The sequence below is a fragment of the Megascapheus bottae genome, chromosome 2 (genome assembly GCF_031878675.1).
Source record: "Megascapheus bottae isolate mThoBot1 chromosome 2, mThoBot2.hap1, whole genome shotgun sequence".
Taxonomy (NCBI): domain Eukaryota; kingdom Metazoa; phylum Chordata; class Mammalia; order Rodentia; family Geomyidae; genus Megascapheus; species Megascapheus bottae.
This window is the reverse complement of record NC_143510.1, coordinates 83672039-83695747: the sequence shown is the minus strand read 5'-3', so window position 1 is coordinate 83695747 and position 23709 is coordinate 83672039. Positions and strand designations below refer to the sequence as shown.

The following is a 23709-nucleotide window of genomic DNA, read 5'->3' as shown; positions in this document are numbered from 1 at the left end:
CCAAACAAAAAATAAGAGGAAATCTTCATGGAGACAGCTGTGGAAGGAGGGTATTCACTTGACAAGAAGACTGGACTAGAACAGCTCTGTCTCTCAGGGCTCACAAGGAACCAACTGCCAGCACCTTGTTCTTGGACTTTTCAGCTTCAAAATGAAAATCAAGCTGGACAAGGTAGCTCACACCTGTAATCCTAGCTACTCAGGAGGCTGAGATCTGAGGATCAAGGTTCAAAGCCAGCCCAGGTACAAAAGGACCCAAGATTCTTACCCCCAATTAACCTCTAGTAAACAGGAAGTGGGACTTGGCTCAAGGGGTAGGGTGGTAGCCTTGAGCTGAAGAGCTCAGGGACAGCGCCCAGGCTGAGTTAAAGCCCCATGACCCACATAAAGAAAAAAAATCAAGTCACAGTAGATCCTAGGCTGTAGTTATTTGTTATAGCAGCTGTAAAGATCTAATACAGACTGAAATGGACTTTCCTGGCCACTTTTTAGGACTATGAATTACACAGGGAATGGGGTTAAATAAAACTCAACCAACTCCCCAGCCCCCACCAAGGACAACTAAGGTCTACTTTCTCTGGTGTCCTCTCTTCTGTTCTCCACTATGATGTTGATTTGAAGCTCTTCCCGGAGACTCTGAATGAGGAAGGAGACTCAATTCCATGAGCAAACCCAGGCAGGGAATGTTCTGGATGACTTTGCACATGTCTGTCTTCTTTAACCAAAGGCATTGATAGCTGATAACATGGGAGTGAACTTTTTACAAATGTGTCTTTGATGTAATTCAATTGATCTATCTCTAAAGCTTGGGTGATGCCTGCCTAGGGTGGGTGTTTGGTTAACATTGCTAAGATATCTGATAGTTTAACACACCAACAGATGGACAACACTGTAGTAATAATCATCACAAACAATGAAGACATTATGTTTATTTACTTATTTTGTTGGACGTGGGGCTCGAACTCTGGGCCTGGGCATTGTTCCTGAGCTCTTCAGCTCCAGGCTAGTACCACAGGACAATTTCCAGTTTTCTGGTGGTTAATTGGAGATAAGAGTCTCACGGACTTTTCATACCCAGGGTGGCTTTGAACTGTGATCCTCAGATCTCAGATCTCAGTCTCCTGAGTAGGATTACAGGCGTGAGCCACTGGTGCCTGTTATTTAATTATAAAGATTTATTATCTAAGGATAATTGTACATATTCATGGGGTACATTGTGTACTTCAGAACATGCATATATTTCTCAGTGATCAATTGAGGTGATTCATAAGTTCAGTCACTTTCTTTGTGATGACAATGTTCAAAACCCTCTTTTCTAACTATCTCATTTATATGTTACCATATCATTTGCATTAAACCATTTGCATAATGGTACGCCAGCTTATATTCTACACCACACCCCGTGTCTTTGTATCCACAAACCTATCTCATATTTTTAAAATTAAAAACAAAACTAAGTCAAAAACATAAATGTCACCAGAATTATCTAAATAAGATGGTCAAAAGCATCCATGGGGCCCTAGGTAAGTGGTTTGTGGTCTCCACCATGAATCACTGGGTTTCTTTCTTCCCCAGTGTTTGTACTGCAAAGGAGCAGGTGGGATATTTTTCCAAGTAGTGATTGTTGGACTGGATGAATGCTGTTTTCACCCCCTCTCTGGTGGAATCTCCATTCACTCTACTCACAATTTCTGCAGGGCTGTCATCGGCTGTCATCCACAGCCGGGCACCTGGTCTTCTCCAGGAATTCAAAATCTTGAGTCCTTAACACACTTCAGTAGTGACAATGTTGGGCTTCTCTGGGGCTCAGCTCATGGTTGGCCATGCATGCCCTCCAGCATGGAGAGCCGGGGATCTGTGCTCATGCATAGAGAGTGTACCCAGTAGTACACAGTCATTGACTACACATTTGAGTTTCTATAATGACTCCATTACTGGTTACCAGTTCTTAGATAAGTATCAAAATCAAACTGTACATCAAAATCAAACTGTGCATCGTACATCTTTTTTTCCTCATCTTTTAGGAGGAGAGCTGGGGCCAAGCAGTGGGAACTTGGCTACATTGTATAAGGTCATTGCTGTAGTAGCACTGTGTGTGTGTGTGTGTGTGTGTGTATCTGTGTTGCTAACTGTTGCAAGTGGGTGATGCCCACTTGTATTCTCTGTTTTTACATATTTGGAAATTTCCATATCACAAAGCAAAAGCGCATGTTACAAGTATAAACAGCCCAGTGACTGAGCCATCTTACCCCATCTGCCTTGTCCAGGTGAAGGAAGCTTCCCTGCAAAGATGTTGCCAGCGTGTCAGAAGATGACAGGGTTTGCAGATCTGCTACTCTGTATGTGTCTAGCAGTGTGTGGTATCTAAAATATCAGACCATATTGGTTGTAAGTAAATGTCAGTACTATTTCATGTTATAAGAATAAGCCCTGGGCCCAGACTACCATATTGAAAATTGAAATTCCTCTGTGTAGTTAACAGCCTTGTCTGAAGGTACTAACCACCCACAGCCTTAGTTTCCACATTTGTAAGATGGCAATAATTACCACACCTTTCTCTTAGGGGTATTCATCGCTGAAAGGGGCAAGGGCATTGCTCAGCCCCAGATGAACTGTCAAACCCTCACTGCTTCCAGAGTTAAGAAGAATCCCATAAGTGTTTGAGTCTATGGGTAGGAAGGGACACGTCTCTCCCTGCATTGAACTGCTCTGGTACCTGTTCACACTGACATTGGTGGATGCCAGGGAGAACGGAATCAATAACACCTACTTTATTAGGGCTGGCATATTGTCCGGTGATAACCAAAAGGTCTTCTCCTCTGGGTCCATGTCCTCAATAGCTTGCTGGGAAGGCACGAGGACAGTGAGGTTCAAGGTGGTAGACAGCAAGGGTTGGAGGGAAGCACTCTGAATGACAGGAGGGAAATAAGGTGACCTGACTGACATCAGGGGAGCAGCAGTGCTGACCTAAGTGCTTGGTGGAGATGAAGACTTCCTGTGTAGTGGAATTCCAGGGAAGTCCCAAGGGTCTCTTTTCCCAAATCCACCCCCACTGGCTCTTGGTCCTTCTTATTTAAAATGTGTGACCTTTTCAAATTTTAATTTTTCTTATCTGGTTATACTGTGTTGGGGGTGTCATTACAAGTCATTTGCACTCTACTATTTTTGTTTGTTTGTGCTTGTCCTAGGACTTGAACTCAGGTCCTGAGCTCTGTCTCTGAGCTTTCTTGCTCAAGGTTAGGGTTCTAGCATTTGAACCGCAATGCCACTTTGGGCTTTTTTGAGTAGTTTCACGGAGATAAGAGCTTCATGGACTTTTCTGCCTTGGCTGGCTTCAAAGCTTGATCCTCAGATCTCACCCTCCTCCAGCCACTGGCCCCTGGCTCTATCTAATGTAGTCTTGACAGGATTATGTGTGTTGTAAACACTGTGTGAACCCTTGGATGTGTTTATAGAGTAAAGATGGTGAGGAGACAGTAGGAATGGATGCAGCTATGGAGAGACTACAGGCCTGGAATGAAACTTGATCTGCCTTTGCTGAGAGGACCAGTCCTGGGTAGATAAAATGGCATGGTTATACATCACAGTAGGTCACCAGGATAAAACAAAAATAAAGAGACAAAACAAAAATCCCAAATCCTGGCTGGTCAGCCTTGCTGATTACTCTGGTGTAAATTCTCCCACGAGTGCTAATTATAAGCTAACAGTGGTAAGACTATTGGAGGTGGAGTTGAGAAAACTGCTCGGGTCAGCTAGGAAAGTGGGAGCCAGTACACAGGTGTGCGAACCTGTGCCTGTGAGCTGACAAGGTGTGATGGGTCTAGGTGGATGTCAGCACTCTCTAGAGATGGTGCAGTGCCTTGTCTTGCCTGATCAGTGGTGTGCACTACAGGAAGTGGCAGGGAGCTGTCCAGCAGTGGGTGCTGACAAGGAAGGAGCTGTCTGGACATATTCCTAATGTAAAGCTAGTGAACCATTGTATTGATGGTGGCTGGGCCAGATGTCAGGGTTCATTCAAGGGACAGAGATGTAGACAATGGAGCAGGGTGGAGATCAGAGTCTCCATTTTACTTCCCAGAGGTGGAGGGTCAGCTCCCCAAGCCCAGAAGGGCTTAGCTGAGGGATAAGCACATATAAAATATTTATGGCAGCCATAAATGCAAAGGTGACAGGGTGAGTTACAGCATGAATTGTAGTCTTTTAAAAAAAAGACTTCGACTTTGACCCAGGCTACATATTCTCAGCTCTAGCTCCATCTGAACAGCATTAGATAGCTTTAAAAATACATGACACTTAGGGCAAATATTTGACCTATGGAGTCAGACTCTAGGGTGGGGTCTGTCAGGAGTGTCTGGAAATAGCCTCATCACTAGGGGCAATACCACTTCCCTTCTCACCAGATGTCTCTTTGGTGTCAGTCCTAGGGATTGAACTCAGAGTTACTTCTGGCATTTTGTGGTATTAATTGGATATGAGTCTCATGGGGCCGGGAGTTTGGCCTAGTGGTAGAGTGCTTGCCTAGCATGCACGAAGACCCGGGTTCAATTCCTCGGTACCACATACATCGAAAAAAGCTGGAAGTGGGGCTAAGGCTCAAGTGGTAGAGTGCTAAGCCTTGAGAAAGTCCAAGGACAGTGCTCAGGCCCTGAGCCCAACCCCAGGACTGGCAAAAAAAAAAGTCTCATGGACTTTTCTGCCCAGGCTGGCTTCAAACCATGATCCTCATATCTCATCTCCTGTGTAGCTAAGATTATAGGTGGGAGTCACCAGCACCTGGCTGAGTTTTCTATTACACACATTCCAAATTTCTAAAAGTATACCAATTGTCAGCTTTAAATTGCAGCAAAGGTACTCACATTTATCCATTGGTTAAATATAGTTGCATCAGAGAGAAATGATAATTCCTTATTTCATGCAAGAGAGGCAGGAGAGAGAAGAGAGAACACAGAAACAATGAGAAGTTTCATCATAGCTTCTGGGGTTGTCTGTATTTCTCCTCCCTGCTTACTCTCCTTCTTCCTTCATACTAGAGATTGAAATGGGGGAATGGGGGCTCTACCACTTGAGTCATGCCTGTACCCCCCCTTGTTGCTCTTTCTTTTTTTGTCAGTTGTTGGGCTTGAACTCTAGGCCTTGGCACTGTCCCTGAGCTCTTCAGCTCAAGGATACTGCCCTACAACTTGAGCCATAGCACCACTTCCAGTTTTCTAGTGGTTAATTGGAGATAAGAGTCACATGGACTTTAGTGCCTGGGCTGGCTTTGAACCTTGATCCTCAGATCTCAGTCTCCTGAGTAGCTAGGATTACAGGTGTGAGCCACCACTTCCCCCTACCTTGTTTTGCTATAGTTGCTCTATCTTCAGATAGGGTCTCTTGTTTTCTCTAGCGACAGGCCTCAGACTATGATCTTTCTACCTATGCCACCGGAATAGCTGAAGTTATAAGCAAGTATCACTGTTTCCTGCATTATTTCTCGTGGTGACAGACATTTAAAAGCAATGGGGGTAAATCTGTGAATCATTGTGAGGGCTCTTTCCCCTGGAGTTTATAGTCCACTATGGGGGGGGAGAAGAAACAAAGTAGGGACACTAACGATTTGATGTGACCTATGCTACATGGATAGAACACTCTACCATCTATGCCCTTATACAGCCATTGACCTTGAGTAAATTTGCTTAGCTTCTCAGTTTCTGGGCCCGGAAATGGGCATAATAATAAAAACCTCAGAGGAAGGTTATGTGATTTAAATGAGATGCTGCAGAATGGTAAGGGCTTATGCAGATGCCTGGCACACACAGGGTTTCTCACAGACATACACTCCTGATAGAGGTAAGAGCAGGGAACTCAGTAAGTACCATGGGAGGCACCCAACCACTTACACAGGGGAGTCCTGGCTCCCTGGCTAAGGGCTCTTAGGTTCTCATTTGGGAAGTCTGGGGAACAGATAGATGGGTAATCAAGAGAAACCATGATGATGTGCAAATAGAAGGCTCCATAAGTTGTCTGCCTACAGCTGGGGGGGGGGGGGCGGGAAGGAGCAATTCAGGGAGCATGCGTAGTTTCGTGAGAAGGAGCTGGCTTCCTGCCAGCTGGTGCCAAGTGCATGTAACTAGAACACATTCAAGGCATCTTAGCCTGTGAGTCTCATTGTCTCCCTGGTATGGTCTCCATCACTCTGGCTTGCGGTCGTCACAGGTGACTTACCATGGCTGCATTTCCATAGCACAACAAACCATCGCCTTCATAGCCTTCCTGACACACACAGCTCCAGACACCAGAAGACACAAACTGACAGGTAGCCTGAGGGAACCGGGGTGAAAGAAACGGCTTGCTTTTTCCTAACAAGAGCATTAGAACGGAGTTATATCTGTGAAACATCTCCACTTGGGAGACCCCATTTATGGTCAGACTGCAGACTCAGGGCTTTATAGTTGCAGGCAGAGGCCTCTGTCTGCAGTGTATACTTCATCACATGAGATTCTTTCCATCCCTTCCACATTTAGCAAATGAAAAATGCAAGACACACCGGTAGCTTTGAGTTTTAGCCAAAGGATGAGTGTGTGTTAGCACAAGCTTGCCTCATGCAGTTTTCAGGCCATACTTTTGCCAAAAAGTTATTCTTCAGGAAGGTTAGTCACAGATTTTCTCTTTATGTATTTGAAATTCAAATCCAACAAGATGCCTTATATTTCATCTGCCGACATTCAGTGAACTCTTCCCAGCTTGAAATAGAGTATACATTTCAAAAGCTGCTTACATTCTGCTTAGGGACTCCCGTGGTTCATTAGTGGTAATAGTTTGGATGTGAAGTGTCACCATCCAAAGGCACATGGGGTTAAGGGCAGCATGTTCAAAAGTGAGGCTTTGGGGACCTGGTTGGATCTGGAGAGTGCTGATTGGCCATTGGAGCAAGCTGCTGATGGATTCAGAGTTTACTGGCAGTCTTGGGAGGGGATGGACCGTTTTGAAGGTCAATCTTAGTTGAAGGAAGTAGATCACAGGGTGGGAGTGGGAGATGCATGTGCCCTTGAGGGTGTTTCTTTCCCCAGCCCCTTCCTCTTGGGCTATCGGTGATATGAGGAAGAGCTTTGTTTTACAGGCTTGGCATCACTAGATGTCTGTTTCTTCACTCATGAGCCCAGAAGCAGTGACCATGGGTATAATTTCTTAAACTATGAGCCCACAGATGCACTCTATCTTTTAAATTGTTTTTTTTTCAGGCACTTTCTGATAGTGACAAGCAGTAATGTACATAATAACTCACTGGCCTTCCCTCCCCTCCTCCTTTCCTCCCTCCCTCCCTTCCTTCCTTCCTTCCTTCCTTCCTTCCTTCCTTCCTTCCTTCCTTCCTTCCTTCCTCCCTTCCTCCCTCCCTCCCTCCCTCCCTTCCTCCCTCCCTCCCTCCCTGCTTGTTGTGGGGCTTGAACTCAGGGCCTGGGTGTTGTCCTTGAGCTCTTTTGCACAAGGCTAGCGCTGTACCACTTTGAGCCACAGTTCCATTTCTGGTGTTGGAGATGCCCTGCTAGCTATCAACTACAGTCCTCAGACCTCAGCCTCCTGACGTTACAGGAGTGAGCCTCCAGTGCCCTGCTTCTTTCCTTTTCTCTAGATTTTTGTTGTCTGTTCATGTGAATCAGAAATAGTCAAGTAACTCACCAGTGGATGACATTTCCCAGTCTGTTCCAAGCATGAAATGATCGGTTCACAGTCAATCCCATTTCCTCGAAATCCTTTCTTGCATTCACATTCATTCTACAAGCCCAAGAGCACAGTCAAGGGGGTTATTGAAAGCAAATGTTTTTCATGCCTTACCTTCAAAGACCCTGCAAAGCAAACTGTTGAAACTATAACTGCTGCAGCCCTTGGGCTGTTGTAGGGTAGAGAGACAATGCCTTCTGCCTGTTAGTCTTCAGCTTTTCCATACCTCCTATGGTATGGTTTCCAACTTGATAGCTCTTTGGTCCTTTCTGAATTTTCACTTGAATTGTGGCCATTCAAGTGAGTCAATGGCATCATTTGCTAAATGTTTCATGACAAAAATCTGCAGTGAGCTCTTCCACCATTATACACTCCCGGGGGCTCCAGTTTAAAGCTCACGTACTCCAGACCAATGAACCAAGTCTGCTGTCAGACAAAAATCCGCATCATAGATAGAAAAGCGGCCCAGAGCCTGGGTACCAACCAGCCAGACCTGTCATGGATTAGAGAGCATTCAATCATTTTTTGTCTGTTAAGTGCTTCTCCAGGGTTAGCTGGGGCTACCTGGTTTTGGCAACCTCTGATCTCTGCCCAGGGGCACCTGAAGAGCGTGAACAAAAGATGCAGTGATTGAATGCTCACATAAAAACGTGCTACTTACCTGTCCAGGGCCCACGTACAAGCAGGAAGCATTGGCATGGCAACCACCAGCTCCTGGCAGCAGGCAGTTGTTGATCTCCACACAATCTCTTCCATTCCCTGTCCACCCCTGCTGGCACACGCAGGTATGGGTCCCTGCCTTGGTTTTGGTACATTCTGCCTATAAGAGGAGATAAAGCAAAACTGCCGAAAGTAGAATCTTGCCTCAGGATGCCAAAAGTCAGAAAGGATTCATATGTATATTCTAGAAACACCTGTTTTCATAGAGTACAGTGTAAATAACTGAGGAACACGTACATCAATGACAAGATTCTCAAGCAAAGCTGCAAAACTGCTTAGCACTGACTCAGTAATGGCTACCATTCACATCACCTGTTGCTGATTAAACCAGGGCTGCTTGGTTTGCAGGTGTAATCTATGACATTGGGCAGGCACTATGATCTCAATTTTACAAACGAGGGCATAGGTGTTGGTGAAGATCCCACAGTACACAGCTAAAGGGGAGTGAACTGAAACAGTTATGATTAGGGGACTCAAGCTCCAAACCACAACATCAACTCTATCCCACATTCTCAGGAAGACCACAGCAGGAGGCTGAAGGACAGGACAGAAGGAAGGAGAGGTGCTGGATAAGGGCTCAGGTAAGTGGAACTCTCCTCAGAGCAATCTGGGGGGCTGGGCTGGCAGTTGTACGTGATCAAGGGGAGGGATGGAAGACAGTTGGAAGGGTGGGAGAATATACTTACAATATTCAATGTACACATGTGAAAATGGAACCAGACAATTTGGGGAGATGGGTGGGGTTGGGAGAGATGAGAAAGAACAATGGTTGACATTAAGATGCACTGTCTTCATAACTGACGTGTTAAATTGAAGGGGCTCTGTACTACTACATAAAAGTATCAATTTATAAGACAAGATCTCATCCCCAGAACTATGGGAATTTCTTGAAGGGATTTAAGCCAGGAGAAGTGGTCTGGTGTGCTTGAGTCACTTTTGCTATGGTAGAAAGCTGGAACCAGCCACTGATGATGAAGATGATTAGGGGCAGGTTGTGCCTGCAGTATTTGGAAGATGCTGGTAAACGTGGGTTCTGGCTATGCTCCTAAGAACATAAAGCTAAGACCAAGCTTGTAGCTTGCCTGATCTTCAGTTTCTCGACAATAAAGCAGGGATAGAAAAATCTGCTTCATTGGGTTAGTGAAAGGAGCAAATGAGGTCAGGTGCATTATAGTTCTTTGTAAGCTGTCAAGTTATAGCTACTGATTTCAACATCTAATTGTCAGGTTGTGTTGGTGTCATTTTTATTGTTTTGTGGCCTTGGGGATTGAACTTAGGTCTTGTACTTGCTAGGTGTCCCCTGAGCCACACCTTAAGCCCTTTTTTGGGTTGGTTATTTTCAAGGTATTCTCCCCACCCTCCTTCTTTTGCAAAAGGCAAGTGTTCTAACAATTGAGTCACAGTGCTCTGTCTGGCTCTTTTGGGTAGTTGATTGGAGATAAGAGTCTCATGGGCATTTCTGTCTGGCATTGAACTGGGGTCCTCAGATTTCAGCCTTCTGAGTAGCTAGGATTAGAGTCATGAGCCCTCAGTACCCAGTTTGTTTTTGTTTTTGTTTTTTTTTTTTGGCCAGTCCTGGGCTTGAGCTCAGGCCCTGAGCACTGTCCTTGGACTTTCTCAAGGCTAGAGCTCTACCACTTGAGCCTCAGCACCACTTCTGGCTTTTTTTTCTGGCTTTTTTTTCTATGTGTGTGGTACTGAGGAATCAAACTCGGGTCTTCATCCATGCTAGGCAAGCACTTTAAGCACTAGGCCAAACTCCCGGCCCTCAGTACTCAGTTTTGTCTCTTTATGTTAAGAGCATTCCTGAACTGTCTGTGATCCTCCCACTTGTGCTCCCTTGTATCATTGGAGACTGTACCCAACCAGCCATGGTACTTCCCCTGTGGGTGGGGTAAGGAGCACATTCCACTGTGCCCACAGATTGATTAGAATGGAGTCTCATGAACTTATATGACACAGGTGGCCTTGAACTGTGATTTTTTTTTCCCCTAACAAAGTAGTTAGAATTATAAACTTGATCAGTGTCACCTGGCTTTCTTTAGGTTGACTATGTGTGTGTATGTGGAAAGGAGTATAAAATCATCGCTATCGTTAAAGAGCTTAAAGCTTCCCTGCATTAAACCTGGGTTTTGAGAGCAGAGACTCACTGTCTTCTTTAAAATTCGAAGCTCAAACACAAGTGTTCCATGCATATGAAAGGTGATCAGACATTGTATTTTGGAATGCATTCCCTTGGATTTGTTTTACACACACACACACACACACACACACCCCAAACTCCCCAAACAGCTTGGAAATTTAGACGACACTGATACTCACATTGGGACCACAGCCTCCCTGAGTTGGTCCCATGCAAGGGTCTGAGAAGGAACAGATAGTTCCATCCCCTTCATAGCCTTCCTTGCAAAGGCAGCTGTAAGGAAGAAGACAGGAGGTCAGCCACAGAGACACAAGTGCCAACCGCCCAGGAGAGAGCCGTACAGGGAGGCGCCCCTTCGTGCTAGTGGCGGCACAGCGTTTTGTGTTGAAAGCGAATATGCAAAGGGTGGTGTTTTGGGGGAGTCATCAGGATTCTCTGTGTGGAGATCTAGGGCCCACTTAGCAGGGTCACGTGACCCTGGAAGGTTCTTATCTGGAGAAAGGAGTCTAACACCTCCCACCTAAGGCAGGGATAAAGATGCAAACAGTGGGTGTCTGCAGTGCTCATTAGAAACACCATAAGGCCCAGTAGCTGGCATCCTTTCTGCTCTCATGGTACCAGAACTTGTCTCTTTACAGCTTTCTGCTTGATCTAGTTATTACCTCTGAAGGACTAACTCCCAGCTTATTCCCCTAGGTCAAGCTCACATGCTAGCCTAAAGGTAGGCCACTCTGACCTGAGCTCAGCTGACAGTTCCCATCACCCACTCTGAACCCAACTGAAAGTACCCAGCCCTAGCCCCTAAGTAACTATAGCCTGATTTTTACTCCTTTGCTTTCTTGTGAAGACCCATATATGTGGGACCGCAAATCCAGTCTCTCATACAACCTCCAAACCCTCAGGAAAACCTGTGCCCCTTGCTGATAATATAAAGTCCTATCATATTGAGAATCAAATCCTGTCTCTTCCTTTTCTGCTCTCCATTTTCCTAACAACTTCTGCCTCAGAAAGGATGAGCTCTATCTATAGGATAGCCCTGGAAAATCTTTTGAAAATTGTAGTCAGCTGAGACTTCTCTCCCTGTTGCTCAAATATCTCTTTTTTTCCCCCCAAATGGAACATCTGGTTTCTCATTCTGTGAGCTGATGTAGTTTCCCAAGTCATTTTTCCTTTGCATCTGTCTCTAAATGTCCTGTCATGATGCTTTTACCGTAATAGTCGATTTAAGCAATATTGACTGTCTGTGATGGATGCTGGCTGCACATGGAGCTCTACTCCTACTGTATGTCCTCCTGTAAACAGACATATGTGCTGCACAAGAATTAGAAATCTAGTGCTCATGGACTATAACTATACAGGCGCTACATAGTGGTGTCCAAGTGAAGAAATAGTCAATTCATCCCAACCCTGAGTTGTCTAAGGGAATATATAGTATGCTCAGAGTCCACCGTGGGTAATGGATCACAGCTCTCAATGCTTGAGGAAGATAGCTTTCTACCATTGGGTTGTGGGTGGGAAGGGGGTGTAACACCAGATCCAAACAATGAGCTAATAACTATATATGACTGAAGAAATACAGTGCAGGAACAGGGCCAGAAATTCTGCACATCTGCTGCACTCTCCAGAGCACACATTTTCTACTCCTTCCCCTACTAAGTCCACAGCCACTATGAGACGCCATTAAAGAATGACATCTGTCCGTTGATGATGCTCAATGTCACACAAGATGCTTTTTGACAAGGGAGCCTTATGAATAATAATTTTGGAGAGTAGAGGAGCCATTATTGGCGTTGCTTTCCCATTTGATGATAGCTCTTGTTGCTTCCATGGGACACGTGGGGTGGGGGCAGTACCAGGTTCCTTCACGTTCTTCTGATCTCCACCATTGTTCTGTTCGGAAGGTCTCATCAGCATCAATGAGGAAAGTAAGGCTTGGAGAGGCAAAGTACCTCATCCAAGGTCACATAGTTGGTAAATGTTAAAGCAGGCAGTGCTGCAATTTGAATGAATGCCTCACAGTCTGAGGTGCTTCCATAAAAGTCACATACTACCAGCAGGAGGAGAAGAGGCCTTAGTGTAAGGAGTTTAGATATGGGTTGATTCGTTCAGGGGTCAGGGATCTTTTGTCCTGCCAAGGCCATTTGAATATCTGTAGCATCGTAGTTGGCCATACAAAATCACCAGTACAGGCAGATGGCCACAGACAGCCATGGAGAAAGCCTATTGTCTGCCAGCCATGTACCTTTCATGGGCCTTCAATGGCCCATGGGCCAGTGCTCTCCTCACCTCCAGTGAACAGTGATCATGGCTTGTGAAGGGCCTTCCCTTCCTCCACAGACCTACCTGGCTGTCCCATTGCTATAGATGCAGGTGGCGTGGATGTGACAAAGCTGCACAAAGGGCCCGCAGGTTGATGTCTGCCTGTCACAGAATGTCCCAGTCGTGCTTTCTCTGCAGGTGCCAGGGAGGCAGGCACCATTACTGTCTATCCTGTTATCACATGCTCCGTGCACACACAGACAGGCTGAGGAAGAAAGGAACAGCACCCCAATGTATCCATTTCCTTTCATCCCCTCTCTGGTGAAAGCAGAGCCTGAGCTCCATTTCTATTACTATGTATAATTGCAATAGTTTACATATAGTAACAAATACACACACACACACACATATATGTATGTGTATGAGACTATAATCACAGAATTACATTAAACAGCATTTCCCTATCTCTGGTATCATTTTAAACTCTTCTGTTCCTTTTACTTTTGGTTACAAGTATTTCAAAATTATAACATGAACTCCTCAGACTTAGGTGCTAATGTATAAGGGAATAAGGAGGGTCTTGGAGGGTCTTTGACGTCTCAGAAATCTTACTTGGGAAAGGACCGGTAGCCCTGATTCTGCTGACCTCTGCCTGCCTGTCCATCTTAAAGGGGATTGTGAAGATCAGATAAGGTTAGGAGAGGAGGCATGGTTTGCCTCAGATGTATAGAGACCATAGGGATAGTAATGAGATTAGCTTCCTTAGGTACAAGCTCTCTGATAAGTCGGAGATTAAATTGTGGAGGGAATTTAATCAGATCAAGAATTTATGAAATATTTCTGGAGTCTGTAGCTATAGACATAATCAAACCTACCTTGGATCAAAATATTTCAGAAAAATTTTGTGCCTGTCCTAAACATATACAGGGTCTTTTTTATAAAGGGTGAATCATTATTGCCTAAACAATATAATACAACTATGTAATATGACTGCCCTAACACTGATTTAAAGCACACAGGAGGAGGTATAGGACCTAAACAAATAGGACACTAATTGCAACTGTGGATTTGGTTGGTATTGAGTGGTCCTAGAGCCAGCTCCCCATCAATGCTGAGGGAAGCTCTACTAATACGTTCATTTACTGGGTGGAGACACTGAAAAAGACTTTTCTCAGGTCATATAGCTGGTAAATTGTAGTGTTGACAATTTAACTTCTGGTTGGTCTGACTTCCAGGAAGCTCTTATCTATTCATTTTTACCATATTGTTAAGTTCACATCTTCGCTGAGAAGGATCTGTTATATGCCATTTTAAAGAATAAGGTGTTTCCTAAGATGACATATTTTGCATAGCTGTCTATTGTGCAACCTTCCACATGTTCTACAAATACCCTTTTATGTCATTACCCTTCGAATGACAGCATCAGTAAGAAATGTTAATAACAGCATTTGTAGTGTATGTAACATGTGAGGCATTGGAGGGAAAGAGCTTCCCATTTGTATTATAACCTTACAAAGTAGCTATTATTATTATCGCCCTCATTTGACAGAAGATGAAACTGAAGCTTAGAGAAGTGTACTAATTGGCCCAAGGCCCTGCATCCTCAAGTAGAGGAAGTTTGGAGAGCTTTGAACTGTATGAATTAGTAGAAGGGGCTTGAAAGAGAGCAAATCTGTTTCTTGATAACAAAACTACGATTACAAGAGAGAGTGGCTGGCCCCTAGACCAGCATGGCTGGCATTCTCTGAAAACTTGATGCAACACCTCAGGTCTATCCCAGGACTAGAAGATCTCAGACTCAGGTCACACGCAGTGGTATAAGAGGCAGCGCTGAAGAAATGACCTGGATGATGGCATGTTATAAGCAAGAATCACAAGACACCAGATTTGAGCTGGTGGCCTACCAGACACAGGAAGGATCCAGTGGGACAGAGTTCTGGAAGCACCACTTACTTTGGTTACACCGAGGTCCGTATTTGTTAGGGTCAGAGCAAAATTGACACCTTGAGCCTTGGAAGCCATCCTTACAAATGCACGTGCCATTGCCCCGGAGGCCATCTGCACACTGGGAGAGCAAAGACAGGCCCCATGGGCGGTTAACAGGTACAGGTGATAGGGCAAAGACACTTTTAGTACATGGCCTGACTTTGAACTCTGACCCAATCACTTTTGAAATTAGTCTTCGAAACTTTGTGGGAAATAGCGTCACCTCAGTACCAAGTAGGATGCAAAACCAGTGCTGGACTTGGGAAGTCCAGGATGTTAAAGGATGTCGAAAGGATGTCGTTTGAGTGTGTGTGTGTGTAAGTGTATAAGACTGGTGAACTTGGAACCTTCAAACAATACAGATACAGGTAGTCTTTCTATCTACTTTCTCCCCTACTCAGCTCTGTGAGTTCAAACTGCAGTGTTTTATCTTTCAATGATAACCCCACCCACACCCCCATTCTCCCACTTGCCCAGTACTGGAAAGGTTAAACTTGCATTGATTGACATGAATTAGATTGAAGCAGGAGCTTCCTGCCTGGCCACATGGTTAGTGGTTTTTGCCTAATCTGTGTAAGGTCCCCATTCATGGTTGTATAGTTTTCCTTTTCCTTTATGAGGGCCATATTTTAGATGTAGATCTTGCCATTAAATAGATCCACAATTTCCCTGCAAGAACCATGGTGAATTTTTAAAAAATCTTCCTTTGGGTTTGGCCTCTAAACAAGAGGCATTGAGTTGTGGACTTTATAATTCACTAGGTTTTGTTGGATGGGTTTATCAAAAGCAATGATTGGGGAGCATTATTATTCTTTTTCCCATATATTTTTATTGTAATTAATAGAAGGGTTACATTATATTCACCAGATAGAGGGTACATTACTTCACATACATTGTAACTCTTTCTCATGTCCAGATCCCCATTTCCTCCCCCCACCCCCACCCCTCATCCTGTTTTCCTCCCTTCCCTATCCGATTTCAAATAACCAAATACACATATATCCAATATATCAGATAACAAGGTGAAATACTGCAATAATATGGATAACCAAGGGATAGCAAAAGAGATGAGAGATAACATAGTACATTAAGGACAACAATCACTCATATGGTTTTTTTTCTATATCCTGGAGGTCCTTTCATTTAGCACCATACTATATGGCCTTATGTATCTTTGTTCTATTGTAAATCTCTGCTAGGAGAGCCCAAGGTTTCTACTGATTATGACAAATGAGGGAAGCCATTGAGCCTGTTTCTTTGAGTCTGGCTTACTTTATTTAATATGATTTTTTTCTATGTCTTTCCATTTCCTTACAAATGGGACGGTCATTCTTTCTGACTGCAGCATAGCATTCCATTGTGTATAAATACCACATCTTGTTGATCCACTTATTCTTTTTTAAAGTGTCATAAAATGTTAAAATCTTGGTAACCCTATAGGCAGGAAATCAGGTCCAGAGAGTCTTGTTGAACTGTGCAAGGTCTCACCATGGGTAACAGGAGAGCAGAGACTAGAAGAAACGTCCCTGGGCCTCTCTCTCCCTCAACTCTAGACCAGCACTGCTCCTACTGCAGATCTCCTTCCTCTCTTAGACACATGTATTTCTTTTATCCAGAGAATGATGCCCAGCATTATATTCCTTTTGAGGGCTAACTCTTTTAAACATTATTCACGTTTAAGAAAGATTCACAATGAGCACGTAGGCAGTAGTAAGCATGTCCTTACCTGTCCATTTCCAGAGCATGGATTTAAGAAGCCTCCTGGGCACGGGTTGCAGTCTGGCCCATAGAAGCCTTTGCAGCATGTTGGTATCTGAGAAACAACATACATATTATCCTTTAAAGATCCAAGTAGAGCTGGGAGCCAGAGGCTCATGCCTGAAATCCTAGCTACTTAGGAGGCTGAGACCTGAGGATCATTGTATCCGGCCCAGGCAGGAAAGCCTGTAAAATTCTTATCTCCTAATTAACCATCCCCAAAGCTGGAAGTGGAGCTGTGGCTTTAATGGTAGAGCACTATCATTGAGCACAAAAGCTCATGGAGGGTACCCAGGCCCTGAATTCGAATCTCAGAGCTGATGTGTACGTGCATGCGTGCGCGCGCGCGCACACACACACACACACACACAATCCAAGTAGCACACCAACTCCTCAATGGAAACATATTTAAATGTCCATGGATTCAACAAGCAATGGCAACTTCTGCTCCTGAGCTTCTCTCTCTCTCTCTTTCATACACAATGGCATGGCTAGTGGTCAACCCTGGTCACCACGATCTTTCTCCCAAGGGCACCAGCCTGGCTGTGACACTGTGGACAAGGCTGGTGAAGGCCTGGGCTCACCCAGCCTCTGTGCCAGTTAGGGAAGAGTTAATATGGAAGTTCATGTAAATAAATTAAAGGAGCACCTTTCTGAGGATGGTGAAGTGGTGGCAGGAAGAGGCAGAAGTTAGGGGAGATTGGAGAAGCCACCATGTCTCAGGTGATGAAAGAGCACAGTTGGTGGAGACAATCCCTAAACATCTGGAAGAATGTCCTGAGGGAGGAAATAGCCCCTTGGGTGCTGGAAAGAAACAGCTTAGAGCCATGGCAGGGCTAAGGGTGTGGCCATTTTATTGCCCAACCTTTGGTGGCTTGGGCACCGCCTGGGCTCTACCCTTCTCACCTGCACAGAGCCGCTACAGCGCAGGGCACAGCCGCTCTTGGGGCCACTTATTCTGCTCCTGTAGACACATTTCTGTGCGAAGAGTCTCTGAAAGAAACCCATGCAAAAGCATGGCAGCCTGAGTCAAAAGGTCCTTTGGGCAGTGAGTAGCCTCTCCCCACAAGGGACATTCTCTTCATGGTACCAGTGACATCAGAGTCCCAGGGGACACCCACACACCTGGGACTGAGTCAGAGTTCTCCCGTTCCCATGAGGCCTGTTTCCTTGTTGGTAGAATACAGGCTAGAGATTTTCAAATCTGTCTCACAGGAATCTTTTAAGTCTCTTCTCATGACATGTCAGACATCATGAATCCATCAGGAAACATGTTTTTGGTTCATCCTAAATGTGGCTTACTCTTCTCTACAGATCAAAATTCTTTCTATACTGGAATGTCCAAGCCAGTCAAGAGTCATCTTGCAGAAATATTCACCAAGTAGAATAGCAGTGGTTGACATTTCTCCACTTATGCACAGAAAGAGATTTAAATATATACTTCTGGCTTTTAACTCTTAACTATCACTCATGATGATCCAGAGCGAGAGCTACCATTTACTGAGAATTTAGCAATAGGCTGAACCTATCACTCACAAATTCATCAGTCTCTGACTTCACATGCAGTGTTTTTTTTAAATATAAAATTATGTTTGGAAAAAGTAACTATAAGCACTGAATTTCATTTTATTGGATGAAATAAAGGGGAGCATTTATGAGAGGTAGTTTGATTTTAGTATTTGGGCTTTACTTATGCTAACACTGTTATTAGTCTTAAAAATAAAAAATAAAGCCAGGAGTTTGGCCTAGTGGTTAAAGTGCTGGCCTAGCATGCATGAAGACCCGGGTTCGATTCCTTGGTACCACATATATAGAAAAAAAAGCCAGAAGTGGTGCTGAGGCTCAAGTGGTAGAGCTCTGGCCTTGAGAAAGTCCAAGGACAGTGCTCAGGCCCTGAGCTCAAGCCCAGGACTGGCAAAAAAAAATAATAAAAAAAAAATAAAAAATAAAAACAACTCTGGGTCTGGGCATTGTCCCTGAGCTCTTTTGCTTAAGGCTAGCCCTCTACTACTATGAGCCACTGGGACACTTCTGGTTTTTTGGTGGTTAATTGGAGATAAGGGTCTCACAGACTTTCCTGCCTGAGCTGGCTTTGAACTGTAATCCTCAGATCTCAGCCTCCTGAGTAGCCAGGATTACAGCCATAATCCACCAGCACCTAACTGCTGCTATTGTTAAAAGGTGAGGAAATTTAGGGTGGAAAGGTCCAACAAATTGCCTAGAGCTGGGATCAAATATGGATCCCTGATTTCTCTTCCTAACTACCCTCCTATATAGTCTAAGAGCTAGTCCTATATTACCCTAGGCACATTTGCATCTTTTAAAGAAACTATATGAGAGGAATTACTTGGGAGTTATCTCGTGCACTCACCGTGGGCTCAAAGCCAGTGGGACATTTGCTCTGATGTATCAGGTAGCAGTTCACACAGGGGCTCTGGAGGGAAAGAGAGCAAGTTAGTACACTCTCTGTCCTGTTCTGATCTTTACCCTGATCTAACCCAGACAATACACCTGCCAGTGCTTATGTACAAAGAAAGCATGAACATCACATATGTTGTTTCCAAGTGGCTAGCAAATGATCCTGTTTTCTACCTCTTTTGAGAAGGAGTCATCAGAATGGGACAAAATCACCCAGGGGGTATTTAAATGAAACAGGCTTTGCTTGGTAGCTCCAAACATAGAAGCCAAAAGTCAGCCACTGTCTTGTGCAGGTCACTATTTCAGCCCTAATGGAGCTTTACTCACCCATTAGGGAGAATGGTATATCATTTTGCAAAGAAATGGATGGACCAGGAAAATTTTACATTAAGTGAAGCAAGTCAGGTCCAAAGAGACAGAGGGCACACATTTTCTCTCACATGTGGAAGCTAGAACTAATATATAAATGTACCAGTAAACACTATGGACTATATGAAAGTATCCATAAATGTATTAAAGTAGAGTATTTGCAGGGAATTCAACTGGTACAATTTCTTAGAAAAACAAACTCACTGACCCACAAAATGAATATCAAGAAACTGGCACTTGAAAAGTGTAATCCAGGGGACAGGAGTAGACAAATGAAGAGAGAAAGGCAGGGGGAACATTAAACCCTAATAATACATATTCTGTGACATGAAGTAAATTTAGGAAGAGATTGGTCTGGGAGAGAAAGGAGAAAATGATGAAAGGGTGACAATGATCGATATGCATTGTATTTATAAATTGATTTGTTGAATGATAACTCCTTTATATAACTGCTTAAAGATAACAAAAACACAATTTAAAAAAGAGGACAAGATAATGTAAAGGAGGCCATCTTCCTTATTCTAGGTCCATGTTCCCAAGATATCATGAGAATAATCATTGATGAAGTATTCTGAAAAAAAAAGTCAGACCTATTATTGCCACTATTTTGAGGTTGCAGTTTGCACAGGATATTAAAGATTGCGTTAGAGTGATATTGGAATTTGAGGTGGTTTGGTTAAAACTGGCAGAGCCCAAAGAAGTTGCTATGGAAACAGTAAGGCCCAGCAGAGGGTTGAGAAGCTCACTGGGAAACAATCTGGTACTTGGAGAAAACAATATGGCATGACAGGAAGATAGTTGATTCATTAGACTTGAGCGTTTGCCTGTGAGGAAATTTTCAGCCCCTCTTGGAGAGAATAATGGTCCTCAGAATGTGTCCTTCTTAGGAAATAGGGTCTCTTTGGATATAAGCAGTTAGGCAAAGCTAAAGCCACACTGAATTAGGGTGGCCTAAGTCCAATGACCAGTATTCTTACACATAAAAGGATTAGGGATACAGAGAAACCCACAGAGAAGAAGGCAACCTGAAGATGGTGGCAAGATGGGACTGATAATGAATGTTAAGGGCTGCTGAGACTCTTTGAAGTGTGGAAGTTAGCCAGGCCACCAGCGACTCAAGCCTGTAGTCTCAGCTACTTGTAATCCTGAAGAAGAAGGATCATGAGTTTGGGATCAGCCTGGGCAATACAGAAATACCTTATCATAGGAGCCTAAGACCTTGAGGGGGAGATAGCTTTGCTGATATCTCGATTTTAGACTCCTGGCTTCTTCTAATATCTCGATTTTAGACTCCTGGCTTCTTCTAGACTGTTAGAGAATAAATGACTGTTGTGTTAAAACACCCAGTTTGTGGTGATTTGTTTTTGGCAGCCCCAGGAATTGCACGAGCATGGCCATATCCACAGTTGGTTTAATACACTTCAGGCCCACTGCTCCTTCATGGTGGCAAATGTCCCGGGCTTGGTCTTTCCTCCTCAGCTTTTTCAGAAGTATAAATGACCATCTCTGCAACTGTTAGGACCTTTTTCTTTGCTTTTTTTTTTGTGCTTGTCCTGGGGCTTGAACTTAGGGCCTGGACATTGTCCCTCAGCTTTTTGTGCTCAAGGCTAGCGCTCTACCACTTGAGCCATAGCTTCACTTCCTGATTTTTTTTTTGTAATTTATTGGAGATTATCATCTCATGGACTTTTCTGCCTGGCCTATCTTTGAACCATTAGAACTCAGCTTCCTGAATTGTTAAGATTATAGGTGTGAACCACCAGTGCCCAGCTGGAGACATTTTTTTTAAACTTCATTTTCTTTTTCTCCTTACCAATTTAATTTCTCTCCTTGTTTCATTGCATTGATGGGGCAGAATTGGAATGATGGAGGGAGGAATGAGAACTCCAGTCAGTGTGTAGATTCGGCCATTTTTAGCAGTGATTTCAGTTTCATCCATTGCCACATCATTTGCCATAATCTGCCCCTAAAAAAAAAAGATTACTGTTTTTTTGTTCTGTACTTTAGGGGTTCCAACAGCCCCAAGCAGTAAGAATATTAACACCTTTTGCCTGTGTGGGTTTTCCCTTATATGCAAAAGCAAGATTTAGCTTACAAATTCACAAGTAAATGTGTTGGGTGGTATGCAAGCTTATCCAAATGTATTCACTGAAATATGGTAGACTCAAGGAAGATCTCAAATAGCATAATTCCTTAGAAAGGCAAAAATTCAAAATTCAGCAAAGTAAAGTAGTAGGAAATGGGTATTTGAAAGAAGTGGTTCAGATCAAGGGGAAAGCGGTAGATGAAAGAAGCAGAGAAAATCTGTTTAAAAAAATTCAATGGTGGCTCATGCCTCTAATCCTAGCTATTCAAGAGGCTGAGATCTGAGGATTGTGGTTCAAAGCTAGCCTGGGTGCTAAAGAAAATGGGACTCTTATCTGCAATTAAGCACTAGAAAATGGGAAGTGGGGCTATGACTCAAGGGTAGGGCGATAGCTTTGAGCTGAAGAGCTCAGGGACAAAACCATGGGGTTCAAGTCCCATGATCAACCAAAAAAGAAATTCAATGTATATCCTGCATAATTAAGAAAATCCAGGTCTGGGAGTTTGGCCTAGTGGTAGAGTGCTTGCCTAGCATGCAAAAAGACTCGGGTTTGATTCCTTGGTACCACATACATAGAAAAAAGCAGGAAGTGGTGCTGAAGCTCAAGTGGTAGAGCTCTAGTCTTGAGAAAGTCCAGGAACAGTGCTCAGGCCCTGAGCTCAAGCCAGAACTGACAAAAAAAAAAGCAAAAACAAAGAAAATCCAATATATATGCTGAATAATTAAGAAGAGTGAGGGAAAAGAAGGAATGGGGGAGAAGATTGAAAAAGGTGACATTGATCAAAATATATGTATTCATAACTGCTTTTTTAAAGGGCAACTCCTTAATAAGACTACTTAAAGAAAATAATAAGAAAATATCTATACAAAAGTATTAGCACCCTCATTCAAAAGCCTTCCCACACTACTTGTTTTCATCAGAAGGAAGGTTGCAGGGCTAGAAGTTTGGCCTAGTGGTAGAGTGCTTGACTAGCATGCAAGATCTGGATTTGACTCCTTGGTACCACATACATAGAAAAAAGCTGGATGTGGAGCTGTGGATCAAGAGGTAGAGCTTTAGCCTTGAGAAAGTCAAAAAACAGTGCTTGGGCCCAGAGTTCAGTCTCCAGGACTGGTTAAAAAAAAAAAAAGGAAGTTGCTATTGGAAAAGTTTGGCCAACAAGAAGCAATAGTATTTGTTCAATGGATTCTTGACACCAGACCAGTATGTCCTTGAAAAGACCTTTGCACACTTTGAGTTGGATATTGGTATAACTATTCTACCTCTATAGCACATGTGGTGTGAGCACATTGCTTTACCTTTCTGTAGCTAAGTGAGGATCTATTTGTTTACACATGGAGTTTCTTAAGTATGCCCTGTTCCCTATACTTCAGAGACTTTGCACATGCTTTCCCTTCTTCTCAAAGTTCTCTTCTACTCATCTCTGCCAAGTTCATTGTCCTCACCCTTCAAAGCCTGTCCAAGCTGTACCATTTTTGTGGGGCCCTTCTCAGATTCCTGCTGGGTACTTTCACAGCCTTCCAGACTTGGTCTACTGGGTACTCATAGTGATTTTTAAAGAAGTCATTTTATTGATTGCCTAAAGAACGGATTTAAGGGCATATCAGGCCTGCAAGTAGTGAAGAGGCCAAATAATCTGATGGGGGTTGTTATCAGATTGCAAAGACAGGAGACTACAGATGCAAGTCAGGAGCTTCCACTTACATTGCTGGTTGTGTTAAATTGGATGATCTGATTAGCCATGCTCTTGATGTGAGGAGTGGAAACAACAGAGGCCACTTCCAGCTGCAAGGAAAAGACAGCAAGGGAGAAGTTTGGAGCAATGCACAGCGTCCTGAAGCTAAGTCTTTACAGTATAGGGAAGAAAAAAATAGAAGCTTGATGTTATGAGTTTTTTGTGACTTTCAAGATTTTGATAACAAAGCCATTATTTGTGGCTGAGTGTTTGCTCACAGCTGCAGATTTTTAAAAAAAATCACAAGTTTCTTTGGCGTCAAAACATTGAAACTAAAGGCCAGGAACTGACATCTTGAAAGCAGGGAAAGAGTAGTAGCAGGAAGTGTTGGGGCCAACCTGGGTTAATGGAATAATGTGGTATCTGACAAGTTCCAGAAGTTTCCGAGAACCCTGCAAAAACACCAGAATGCTTCTTTAGTCAATGAAGAAAATAAGCTAGTAGCCCTTTTCTGAGAATCCTACAAATGGTTTTGAATATTTAGTTATAAAAACATAGGACTAAAAAACTACATGACCCAGAAAGATACATATTTT

The 23709-nt window shown here is 43.7% G+C and overlaps 1 protein-coding gene across 1 annotated transcript in view; it reads right to left on the bottom strand.

Moving 5' to 3' along the window:
• Stab2 (stabilin 2) overlaps positions 1-23709 on the bottom strand; it is a 139527-nt gene that overhangs the window by 60957 nt on the left and 54861 nt on the right. The window contains exons 16-30 of the mRNA XM_090353973.1: positions 23512-23565; positions 23143-23223; positions 21165-21317; positions 18936-18998; positions 17471-17557; positions 16533-16619; positions 14774-14885; positions 12905-13085; positions 10741-10834; positions 8360-8518; positions 7657-7752; positions 6205-6300; positions 4857-4904; positions 2771-2907; positions 2250-2364 (exon numbers count right to left, since the gene is read on the bottom strand). Coding sequence (XP_090210099.1) covers positions 2250-2364; positions 2771-2907; positions 4857-4904; positions 6205-6300; positions 7657-7752; positions 8360-8518; positions 10741-10834; positions 12905-13085; positions 14774-14885; positions 16533-16619; positions 17471-17557; positions 18936-18998; positions 21165-21317; positions 23143-23223; positions 23512-23565 — 1563 coding nt within the window. The remainder of the gene's footprint in view (positions 1-2249; positions 2365-2770; positions 2908-4856; positions 4905-6204; positions 6301-7656; positions 7753-8359; positions 8519-10740; positions 10835-12904; positions 13086-14773; positions 14886-16532; positions 16620-17470; positions 17558-18935; positions 18999-21164; positions 21318-23142; positions 23224-23511; positions 23566-23709) is intronic.